This window comes from Zootermopsis nevadensis, unplaced genomic scaffold (genome assembly GCF_977971745.1).
Source record: "Zootermopsis nevadensis isolate Lab colony 2312 unplaced genomic scaffold, Znev_1.0 Znev_ptg000002l, whole genome shotgun sequence".
Lineage (NCBI taxonomy): Eukaryota > Metazoa > Arthropoda > Insecta > Blattodea > Termopsidae > Zootermopsis > Zootermopsis nevadensis.
Genome location: NW_028259134.1, coordinates 17,339,633 through 17,352,146, shown reverse-complemented (window position 1 = coordinate 17,352,146; position 12,514 = coordinate 17,339,633). Strand labels below are relative to the sequence as shown.

The following is a 12,514-nucleotide window of genomic DNA, read 5'->3' as shown; positions in this document are numbered from 1 at the left end:
CGTACGTCACAATGAAGTTACTACGAAGGCCTGACTAGTATGTGTTGGTATGACTGTATTGATAGGTTTCGGAGTAAAAATTCGAAGGTTGGAATAGGAAAGACGTTTGTGGGTTGTGTATTGAAGTTATTGGTTTTATATTGGGTATTAAAACGCTTCATTTATAATTAAAAACAAATTCCCATGATTTAATGTTGAATATAAGGTGGTAAGTTTTGGACTTGCTAGTTATGGGTCAGTCATTGTGTTGCTAATTATGTGTAATACCTTTGCACCACGAATTGTAACGAATGTGATTAAGGGATGATTAGCCTCTTGAGAACTATTCAGATAATCCCTGCACTTTGAGCCTGTAAAATAAGTTACATTTATAAGTATGTCTTATGTGACACATTCATCATCTGTCGCTAATCGAACATTATCATTAACTGGAAATAAGTACAGTAAAACCCCTCTAGTTGGACACCCCTCTATATTGGACACTTTTAATTGGAACCGGCGAATATCCTATAATTTTACATGTCCACAACATCCTATATCTTGGACACCCCTTTATCCTGGAACTTGGTCACCCCTTTTGTTGTAAGTTGGACAGGTGCATGCATGCACTTGGCTTCAATGCTTTTATGGGAAACGTTTACAGTTAGTATTTTGTTGCTTTGAATTTCAGACTGATGAATGCCTTCTCCCTGAGGATTAGCTTATGGTTGAGGGTGTGAGACATTGAACACATCATTGGAATGCAGTGAAAGTGAATAGTTATTCTTTTGTTAAACCCGTCACTGGAGTTTTAACTTTGTCAGTACTGTACTTGCAACTGAGTTCAACAGTTCAGAAATTGGAACGGTATGCTTTCGCTCATAATCAACCAGGAGTGGTTGAAACCTTATTCGGATTGCGGTGATTATTAGAAAGAGGATGGGCAAATTCCAAGATAAAAGCAAAAAAGCAGTGTCTTGTGACGGACTTTTATACAACAAATAAGTGACATCTTATGTTGAGCTTAAAAAAATACATTCTGAACATTTAAAATTTCATTGAGGTTGGGGTGTAATGTGCAACCATGAGAGTGGGTTTCAAAAGATTATTATTATTGCCATTAATTCTTCATTCAAGCAAGCCTACAGTAGTTAGATTATGTAAAATAGATTACATTGTCGGTAAACATAAAGTATTGGTGCAAGTTTAATTTAGTGAAAACAAAATTTGTAAAAGTTTAATTTACCCTTTTCATTTTTCTTATCAATAATTTCCTTTTTGGGAAGGGCTCCATAATACTCTACAATTACCACATTGTCATTACACCACAATTTGAAAGGATGATTTTCCCCTTTCCCTCTATCTTGGACACCTCTGTAAGTTGGACACATTATCGTGGAACCGCAAGTGTCCAAGTTAGAGAGGTTTTACTGTACTAATCTTGCTGTTCATTCAAGTCTTCCCCAGGGCATTCGATTCATGTGTTTTTCGAAATTGGTACAGGTTAATCTTTTATTCAGGTTAAATACACAGTTAACATGTATGAATGTGTTGCATTATGGTATTTACATACATATCTCTTATTTCAAATTAACATAACATGATTCGTCATAGAGTAAAATATAAAAGAATTTATTTACAGGCATAGGCCTAAGCCAAGGTTGTAGAACTTATTATATCACAAATACAATACTTGTTTCTAACACAAATATAAAGTTCATAGTTATTTGATAAAGAGTGTATTTTGTATTAAAATGGGGTCTTTTTATAGGGTTACAGTTTGTAAACTATGCAAACGAAGTACCAAACATCACCTGTTCCAAGTCGGAGTCCATCATCGCTCAGTAATAATTTACGCGGTGGATCACCTCTTCCAGTCCCAGTTGCATATAGGTTTGTAATAGAACATTGTGGATTAATAAAACATGATGTCACAGTTGCAAGCTGGAAGGAAGGTGTGTTTGAATGTGAGAAGAATGCACCACCAGTTACATAAACTTTTGGAAAACAAGAAGAGAGAGTTTTATGCAAAATTGTGTTAAAAAGGTATTCACAAATGTGATTTGCATTATTTTGTGTTGCCATATGACATCATTTGTTAAATCATTTGGTGACACATTCTTACTACACCCTTTTGCATGTATATGTGGAAGCTAACTGTGACGCATATTTTTGATCTTCTCAAATTGTAACATTTTAACTTATTTTATATCCTTTAATAGGTTGGATTGTATGACAGCAGCAGCAAAGAGATACAAGTATCTCCGAAGACTCATAAAATTTCAACAGATGGACTTCGAATTTGCATCCTGGCAGATGTTATACTTGTTCATTGCACCGCAGAAAGTTTATAGGAATTTTCATTATAGAAAACGTAATTATCACAATATGTTTTTGGTTCTTGGTAAGAAGAGCTTTGCCGAATGTGTTTTGTATTTTGCATTTAATTTAACCTTCTGTGTTGTATACAATTTCCTAAGCTTTTTGTTTTCATTTATTTGTGATTTATATTCTTCTCTCAAAGTAAGAGATCACTCTCCACCATTGGAATCTCCTGGCCACAGTAGGTTAGACTGATAGTTTTTGGAGTTGAATTGGTAAGGCAAAATATTGCTTTTTTTTCACTTGCAGAAACAAAGTCACAATTTGCCCGAGATGATCCAGCATTTTTGGTACTTCTGAGTATCTGGCTTTGTGGTAAGTAAATCAGCTCTTTATCTTTAGATGTAGAAAAGTAAGATGAGTATTGATATTTAATGGGTAGAAATAGTAATGAGGTTGAAAACTTTTGATGAATTGTACCTTTGTGTATAAGATTACTTTTCATATTAACTAATCCTACAAACACAATGGAAAGGGGCTTTAATGATCATCACAGTCATTCTAGAGTATTTACTGAAGGGGACAAAAATTCCATTACCCTTACCAAGAATTTAAACCTTCGCCATGAGGTTTGCACCCTTTCCCTCTTACTGATCTAGCCATCCAAAATATATGTGGATACCAGTAAGTCACAGATTATGACAGAAGCAACCTAACTCAGTATCACAGGTAAAATTGTCATATATGAGATTAAGAGAGTTTGTGGTGTAAAATATTATAGTTTATCTTTATTGTTTTTCAGCATCTTCAGTTGGTTTTGCCCTAGTACTCAGACTTGGTTTCTGGGGCTTTGTGAAGTTCCTCTTATATGTAATATTTGTAGACTGTATAGGAGTTGGACTCCTCATAGCCACTTTGTTTTGGTGAGTGATATATTGTATTATCTGTCCAATCTCAGAATGTGAGACATTTCACTTTTAATCCTTTTTCCTCCACTAAAAGAATGAAAATATAGTTATTTGTTATATCAGTTCTTTAGTGAGACAGATGATTGAGTTTGTGTGCATGTGTGTATATGCACAAGTAAGTTTTATGTAGTAAACAAAATAGAAGTTTCATATCTGAAATAAAAACATTCAGTGGTTTACTTTTAAACAAATTTGATATGGTACATTACAGTTCTTTTTGCATAGAAGTTGTCAGCATTTAACTTATGACAGTTACATGATTCTGATCCTGACATATCTCCTGTCATTTGTTACACTTACAGAATTTGTGTAAACCAGTAAATTGCTTAAACAGTTCCATATGTTTTAGCATTTGGAGCTTTCACTCTTCAATTGTTATACAGCAAACCATTCTCCAGTGTGGACTTATTTATATGCATGAAAAGAAATACAAACAGTTGTTTGCTGAATGTGGGAAATGTGATTATGTATGGTCTAATAAACACCCTGTAGTAGCATATGAAAAATACCAACTGTTTAAAAACTAACGATAGCCCAGTATTAAGAATTTTATTTTATTTTAATGCTTAACTTTCTGATGATAATTTATTATATTAGTTTTTTCATAAATAAATATCATCACAGTATTTCTACAGTTTTACTGTTTATTTACTTTGACTTTATACATTTACATTCCATTGTGGATTCAGCAAACATGCTGCTTTCAAGGGATGTATCCCCGACATTGGACCAGGATTTACTATATACAGTCCTCAGATTTCATTAACATGCACTGTGTTTCAGGTTTATAAGCAATAAGTATCTCATCAAACCATCTTGTCAGGACCAGGATGTGGAATGGGGATATGCATTTGATGTTCACCTTAATGCATTCTTTCCCCTTCTTATCATTCTTCATGTATTTCAGCTCTTTTTTTATGACGGTGAGTTCAGATTTTGAGACTGCTTAAAATTCAAGCCAAGAAAATTGTGTTAATTATCATGAATGTCTGATTAATGCTTGCATTTAAATAATAGCCTTGACTCAAATTATGGGTGGGGTCACTTGAGTCGGTATAGTGACTAGGCTATCTATTGGAAAGTTGGGGTTCAGAGTTTGGGATTATTCTCCTCTCCAGTTGATACTTAGGTCTTGTGTTCTGACCTACGTCAGTACACTGGAGCTGACTGATGCAGCTGGGCAAAATACCTTTACATGTATTCTATTCCATAAACACCAATACACTGCTGGGTTAGGGAGTACAGAATATAGATTTGATGTATTTGGAAAAAGGGATGTTCCTTAAAGGGGTTGAAGATTTGTAATTTTGCAAAAGCAGATTGCAAATCAGAGGGATGAGAAACAGTGGTCTAAAAGATTCATTTTTCTGTTTTTCTTGTGTTACAGTATTAATTAACCATGAATGGTTTGTGTCAAGATTATTTGGCAACTTTTTGTGGTTGATTGCTCTTGGCTACTACATCTATGTAACGTTTTTGGGATACAGCTGTAAGTAATCAATACTTTTAATGCAACACAAGTAATTAAAAATGTTATAGTAAACTTAAAAGAGTACTGTAACATATAATAATGAAAACTGAAAATTTAATTAGTTCATTGTATTAATTTTTTGCTTATAGAGAAACTGCACTTTATTGGTCTTTAAATATATAAGTACAAAAAATTGGTGTTTGAAGGGTGGTTAACTTTAGCATATACTGTCCTGACATTTAAGTGTAAGAAACAGAAAAGCACAGTCACATACAGTGAAATTGACATCAGAACTTGATCCAGCAATTTGATTGTGAAGCAGACAGGTATATGAGCATTGACAACAGGTCTGAGGAAAGATCATGTAACATATTTAAGTATGTTTGTCATGAATGAAGATTCATGCATTTACAATAAAAATCAACATAATTGTCAAGAAAAATTTGATGTAAAATTTTGTGAACCCATGTAAAATGCACTCACCATTATGAGACAAGCATGTCAGTAAGCCTAAGCAGTGTCTTTAAACAACTGAATCCTCCAGTTAATATTGATGAACTTGGATATGGGAAACCACTTGATTCTTAAAAGAAATTTGGCAGTATTGGTCATTAGAGCCATTTTTTTTATCTGAAGTATTTAATGAAGTGTTTGATATATCACACGAATTAAACACCAAAGTTAAAAGCATTTCAGAGAGATTATTGAACTAAATGTTGCAAACGTTTTATGTCTCGTCTTTCTTTATACAATGAGCCAATTTCAGTAAATTCTGTCAAAGCCTGTAAAATTACATATAAGGTTCAAATCTGAAGTTTATCTGATTCTGATTACTAAATATCACACATTCTTGTTTATACATTGATTTTCTTGACATACAGGTTTGCCAATCTTGCATAGAACCCATATACTGTTATATCCTCTGACAACGCTGCTGTTGGTGTATGTGGTGACAGTGGCCATTGGGTGGAATGTGAGTCAGACAGTAATGGACTTCTACAAGTATCGAGTATTGTGATCACTCAACATCATGTGTGTGTGTCTGTACAGCCAGCAAGTAAAATAATTGCATCGATATTCTTGTAAATTAATTTGTTTATAAATAGACAGTAAAGTACCTCAGTACTATATCTCTACAGTGCATTGTCTTTGTCATTCTTCCATGCCAATATATTGTAGTTCATGGTGTATCTTAGTTTGAATTAACAGTTAATGTTTTGTGTACTGGCATTGTATATCAGATACTAAATTTGAAAACATGATGTGATATTGGTATACTGTTCAGATTAGAATTGGAGCACAGGATGGGAAATACAACTGGAGGAAGGTGTATTAAAGGGAATGTCGGTGCTAGCATTAAATATTGTTATCTTTATTTATTGCTGTTCCTGAGCATAACTGTTGAAGTCCTAATACAGAAGTGTGTGTGCTTTTGGTGGTACTTGTTTTCATATGGTGCGTAAGTATTGGTAGGGCATTGTTAACGATAAGATAATCTAGGGTATGGGAATGATTAATAACATTCACCAGTTTGAAAACTTTTTTAATTGAGCAGGATGACTGCTCAATTGTGAGAGAGAGAGAATCTTTTTGTGTCAAATTGTCTTCATTATTGTTACTTGGTGTCATGTCTGATTTGAATTGGTCTCTTTAAATGCTGACATTTTATTTTATTATTAAGATGTAATTTAAATTATATATAGTTTTGATTGAATGAATCCTTGATCACTTTATTGTGCGAAAAATTATAAATCTTTCCTTTGAGGAAGTCGTTATAGGTACGCGTAAAGTATGCATAGAAGACTGCCATTTATGAGTTGGACAACAAACATTGTATTTACCAGCTAATATATGGTACAAATTTATGATGATTTTTTTAAAAAAACAACGTTTCTGATTCAGGCACAGTTTAGCAAGAGTGCTCTGGGCTGCCTTTCTTGAACCTTAGTCACTTACGTCAAAACAGTTAATTTGTAACATTTTACTTCTAAGTAATTCAAATGTCTAGCTACTTTTCAGTAGTCATAAATTTTATGTATATACTGAAAATGTGTCATAGATCTATGATTATGGTTACTAAGTCTCCCTCCAGTGAACTAAACATGAAGGTTCAGCACACCATAAAACACAAGCTATATCATTTCACTCCCCGCGCAGTCTGAGGCATGATGCTTCGAACCAGTGATACGGAATGCGCACTGGTTCGAGTCTCGGGGAAAGAAATTTCTCATGAGATTTTCAACCGGTGACAACCCAGCATCGTGAGGAAATTGGGGAGCTACAATGGGTAGCGTAATCCTGTCATGAAAACTAGCAATGGCTGGGGGTTCGTCGTGCTGACCACGTCACCCTATATCTGATTGGATGACCTCTGCTTGGGCATGTGAATGTGAGGCCGGCAGCCAGCTAGTCGGCTTTGGCTCTCAGAGGGCTGTTACGCCACGGATTATTATTACTATATTATTTCACTCTCACCTCCTGATAACTCACCTCTGAAAAATCCATTTTTTGGCTTTGGAACCTAACCTATGGATTTCTAAAATGTAACACGTGTTAAGTAACTGGTTCTCAAGTGGCTCCAGCTGTTTTTGTGAGTACTACAAGTCTGGCATAACTAGAATTAAGATGTTATGAATTTCACATGTCTGCAAATTTTTATGTACATCCTGAATAATCTCACAGATACAGTGATTTATCTCCTTACATATTTTGGAACATCTAAACCTAAATATTCATTAAACTGAATGTGGCTACAGAATATTTTTGTATAAAAACTATACTGGATGCAGAATATCTGTATCAGCCACATCACAGTAAGGGGATAAGGTAAGTTATATAGGGCAGGGGAGGAGCAAGGCACCTTATGCACTGTTGCTTGCCCTCCTGTACCTTGGCCGGCTGACCACCAACTTGTTTGTGATGGTCAACAAAGCTTAATGATATGACAGGTATACTGTGGTATGCTACAAAGCTGATCCTCTTACACAAGAATGTCAATGGACAAAATTCATCAGTCCTGACTGATCAATGGGATTCTGTAATAGGTTTTTATGTTGGCTGTCTGATCTTTGGATAACCATGTAAGGATTCGATCTCTAATGAACTGTGACCATTTATTGATTAAAAGTATGCATCATGGTAGAATAGTTTCTTTAAATGACACTCCATTGTTTATAAACTTTACAGTACATATAAATTATAATGTTTAGATATTTTAAAATGAGTGTAACAGATACTTATGTAAAATCTATTTCTTTTTCAGAAAATTATATGCTCCTTCATTACATGATGAATAGGAGATACAGATTATTTTCAAGAGTATTATTGTTGTATTTGGTATGCAAAAAAGATGTAAGTGATAAAGTTGTCCCTGTTTTTAATTAAGCACCACACCATGATGGTATATGAAGAAGAGCTTCACACATTCTTAACATCAGCACTACATGGAGGTGAGTGGTCAGCTTCACACTCCAGCCCCTTTACTAACAGTGGAGCAGGGAACTCTTAATATGCTACTTCAACTCCCAAGTTGTTATGTTATACAGTATTTGGTGGTAACGTTTCTTAACTAGTAACGCACATACTGGTATATGTGGAGTTCTTCATATATTCACAAGTGTGCATACTCAGTTTTTAATTAATTACTTTAAAAACATTTGATTTTTATCTCAGTACAATAATTTTGTATTTTATATGAATGATTCATAAGTTCATCTCTTATTTCTGTTTGTACTCACACTGTTGTACAAAAGCGTGTCCTGGGATTCACTGTGAATATGTAAATACTTTACATCTGTACAACAATAATAAATTAATCAGAAAAGATGTCTCATTAAGCTTAATATTTTATTTCTACACATTATATATATACACACACAGCACCATACATACATGTTAACACAAGACGATTCCATTTACAAAATGTTGCTTCAATTGCTGTTGGAAACATTACAATAAAATAATCTAAAGATGAGCTGCTACAATTTTTTTTTGTCTATGTCCTGCCTTTATTGTGCACCTTTTTGGTCAACTAAACAGATACCATTTATCATACCACAAACCCTTTCTTCACTGCCATTGTCACCCAGCATCTCAACATTTTATGTGTTACACATGCAGTATTAGTCACAGAACTAAACTTTATTACATTAGAAACACAACTCTTCTCACTGTTTAGATCAGGAAATTTGTGAGTCATTCAGTGCATTATCTTCATGACAGTTGAATACAATTCTACTTTTCCTGAATGTTCTGTGCAAGTGAATGTGAAGATCTCCAAAAAATTCCATGTTTTCCAACTGTATTACATGGAAGCATGGCACCAATTCATACCAGGTACATATCTCTGTTGCTTGTTAAGAAGGTCTGAAGTCAATCTCCAATGATTTAAGCCCTTCTTACTAAGCAGTGAAGATATTCTTAAAATTATCCATTGTCAGGACTTTTTTCCATCGTCTGTTTTTAAAATCACGTTTCGGAGGCTGGTTCTGTCTCCGTTTTCACTGGACCAGTGACAGAGACTAGCTCTTTCTTAGGGACCCAACAGAGTAGGTACCTCTCACCTGAAGACGGAGACAGAACCAGCCTCCGAAACGTAGTGATTTTAAAAACAGACAATGGAAAAAGTCCTGACAACGAATAATTTTAAGTGTAAACTACCGTTGTCAAAAGCCTTTAGAATTGAGTGAAGATATTAATTAAATTTTGAGCATATATGTGTATGTTTATAATAATTATTGCCTTTTCTTATTTGATTTGACAGCTCGAGGCTTTTGCTTCTCACTTCCCGTAAAGAATGAAGTTAGTACCTCAGACACTTCTGGCATGTCATATTTGAAATTGTTGAATTGTTCCATTTCCTGCAAAAATAAGATGCTTAAATGATGACATAACCTATATAGTATGTAGAACATAATGCAAACGTTACATGTTGTCCATTGTTTAGCAATGTGTAAACACAAGGTTAATTTTTCCCAGTCCACATATAGTAATTTCACTATGGGTGAATGCAGTAATTAAATTTGACATTTGTTAGATAGTGATGAATTACCTTTCTTGCATCTGGATCATTCATCATCTTGGGAAGTATCATTATCAACAGTAAGGGCAAAACCATCATCAAGACCTAGAATGATTGACATTATTGAAGATTAAAATACTGATACATCCAAAATATCACTCAAATAAAACCATAACCCTATTCTTACAACCATAATAATGGATACCTGTATAAAAATCACAAAACTTGCATGTGACATTGTGCTATATAACATGTATATTGGAATAATGTGGAAGGCAAATTTAATATTAATTCAGTGGTGTGGTAATCATTAATCATCAGATTGCTATGATCAATAACTCTTGGTTGTAAGCTAGTCCTCCAAGGAATTGAAATAAACCAACATACCTAAGACTCAGATAACTGGGGTCGATATTAAACGTACCTTTTCAGTGAATTTTAAGCATTAAACTAAATTGTCTGGTTTCTTTTATATATATATATATATATATATATATATATATATATATATATATATACAATTAATATGTTTAGATTCTACGAATTACAAATATTTTAACTATTTGGTCTGTCACATTAAATGAAGAACAGAGATTGACATTGTTTGGGAACAGGGTATTGAGAATATTTTACCTAAGATGACTGCATGACAGGAGGATGGTGAGAAAGAAAAAAAACGTGCCAAGGACATTCATAATTTCAACAACTCATTAAGTTATTAGGTTGATCATTTCAAGGGCAACATGGGCTGCTCCATGGAGTAATTTATTAATTAGGTAGTGGTTATTTTACAATCCCCAACTGTACAGCATAAATAAATAATTTAATATATTTACATATTCTTCTGTCAGAATACTTTAATGTAGGCATACAGAAATCACATTTGAAACTCACCATTGGACTGAACACAAACTCTGTTAGTTTCCATTGTTCTCTTACTTGAAAGTACTGGAAACGGTTCAGTGGCTTCATTTTTAAAGGATATGGTACCTGAAGAACTTGTGAAGTTTGAATGTAGTTTACTTTCCTAGCTCTGTACTTTCCCTTAGAATTGATTTCTACTCGAACTGGTTCATAAGCATAATTAGGATTGGCCACTTCAACAACATATGAACCAGATGGAACATTATTAATTGTGAAAGAACCATCTTCCCTGCGAAAAAAAGAAACATTATACATATCACTACAATTAGGTTGGATTTCACAATTTCAAGCACGTAAAATCAGTGCCTTCAAATTGTTCACAAAAAGGCATGTAAGTGTATATATGTGTGTTAGGTTTTCGCACAATGTAGTCTTAAGGAAGAGCATCCCTGAACATGGAAGAACAACGCTCCTCTAAAACGTTGGCATACATCCAAAAGATGTAACTCAGAAGACCGCCAACTTCACCCACACAGCCGTATAAACCTCCAATCCTACAACTAAATATTTAATCTGAATTTTTACATGTATACGCAAATACTGTATAAGGTACTGCCATCCTCAACAAAACTTGCAGGTTAAATTTTCAAAAATTATGAGTGCTACAATTCTCATGCTTAAATAGACGTCGTACAAATGCCTATTACATCATTCAACATCACTTACTTTAAAAATCCTACAAAATCTCCACCATTCACCAATACTCTAGTCGAAACTTGCCAATTACTTGCAACATTTGCATCCGGTGGAAATACTTTGCCTTCCACGCTAAATATTTCTGTTGTAACCTCATACACTTCTGACTGTATAACATTTACAAATCCTAGCAAAACCAGGATTAATGTGAAATTTAATAAAGAATGTCCTTCAAACACATACAGTTTAGCCATTTTACTTTTCTATTTACACTACCACTGCTGATATGTCGTAATAATGTGACCACTGCACAACAATTCGCTGTTGCCAGAAGAAAAGCCTTGCTGGTGGAAGTCGTTTCTGGTGGGGTGCAGGGGAATGTTTACTGCTAGGTGGACTAGAGGGCTGCTATTGGTGCGAAGTGTGATACGTCAGAGTCTTACACTACTACACACAGACTGAAAACATCAAGCATTTGAGATAATGACAGTCATGAGGAAGTTAGAAGGAGATTAAATTCTGGAAATGCTTGCTACTTCTCAGTTCAAAATATTTTGTCTTCCTGTCTGGTTTCTAAGAACCTGAAAATTAAAGTATACAAAACAATAATCTTACCTGTTGTTTTGTATGGGTGCGAAACATGGTCTCTCACTCAGAGGGAGGAACACAGATTGCAGGTGTTTGAGAACAGGGTGTTGAGGAGGATATTTGGGCCTAAGAGGGAAGACGATGGGGCGTGGAGAAAACTGCATAATGATGAGCTTAAAAATCTGTACTCCTCCCCCAGTATTGTCAGGGTGATTAAGTCGAGAAGAATGAGATGGGCTGGGCATGTAGCGCGCATGGATGGGACAAGAAGTGTGCACCGGGTACTGGTTGGGAAACCTGAAGGGAAGAGACCGCTGGGGAGACCTAGACGTAGATGGGAGGATAATCTCAGGCGGGATCTATGGGAGATAGGAGTTGAAGGAAACTGGATTTTGTTGGCCCAGGACAGAGTCCGGTGGAGGGCTTTGGTTAATTCGGTGATGAACCTTCGGGTTCCGTAAGCCATCTATTTAGTTATTTTATTAGTGTAGTGAGTGCACCTGTTTTGTGGGTGTAATGCTTTTAGGTTGGCTAGTAGCAGCTCGTCACACACTGCGAAATCTTGCGCATGCGCATATGTCGCATTCTTAGCAGGGCTGCTCTCCT

General features: G+C 34.9%; 2 protein-coding genes across 4 annotated transcripts in view; one reads left to right on the top strand and one right to left on the bottom strand.

Moving 5' to 3' along the window:
* The window catches only part of Unc50 (Unc50 RNA binding protein), a 62,414-nt gene extending 56,313 nt beyond the window's left edge, over window positions 1-6,101 (top strand). Inside the window, exons 1-8 of one of the 3 annotated variants that reach the window (XM_022068333.2) lie at window positions 19-37; window positions 1,751-1,872; window positions 2,202-2,353; window positions 2,611-2,676; window positions 3,104-3,224; window positions 4,053-4,192; window positions 4,657-4,758; window positions 5,622-6,101. In XM_022068333.2, the coding sequence (XP_021924025.1) occupies window positions 1,769-1,872; window positions 2,202-2,353; window positions 2,611-2,676; window positions 3,104-3,224; window positions 4,053-4,192; window positions 4,657-4,758; window positions 5,622-5,758 (822 nt within the window). In that variant the 5' untranslated portion in view covers window positions 19-37; window positions 1,751-1,768 and the 3' untranslated portion in view covers window positions 5,759-6,101. The other 2 variants (XM_022068331.2, XM_022068332.2) reach the window with 2 other exon arrangements.
* Window positions 6,102-8,567: 2,466 nt separating this feature from the next.
* On the bottom strand, window positions 8,568-11,707 carry EMC7 (ER membrane protein complex subunit 7). Its single transcript, XM_022068334.2, has 4 exons — window positions 11,351-11,707; window positions 10,655-10,913; window positions 9,791-9,865; window positions 8,568-9,599 (listed from the first exon to the last, which is right to left on the bottom strand). The coding sequence occupies exons 1-4, from the start codon at window positions 11,572-11,574 to the stop codon at window positions 9,474-9,476; spliced, it is 684 nt and encodes a 227-aa protein (XP_021924026.1). The 5' UTR covers window positions 11,575-11,707; the 3' UTR covers window positions 8,568-9,473.
* Between the last annotated feature and the right edge of the window lie 807 nt (window positions 11,708-12,514).

Coding starts and splice junctions, on each gene's coding strand:
- EMC7 (XM_022068334.2), bottom strand. CDS start 11,574: ATGGCTAAACTGTATGTGTTTGAAGGACATTCTTTATTAAATTTCACA. Junction 10,914..11,350: donor GATTTTGTAGGATTTTTAAA/GTAAGTGATGTT, acceptor TTTTTTTCGCAG/GGAAGATGGTTCTTTCACAA. Junction 9,600..9,790: donor ATGATCCAGATGCAAGAAAG/GTAATTCATCAC, acceptor TTATTTTTGCAG/GAAATGGAACAATTCAACAA.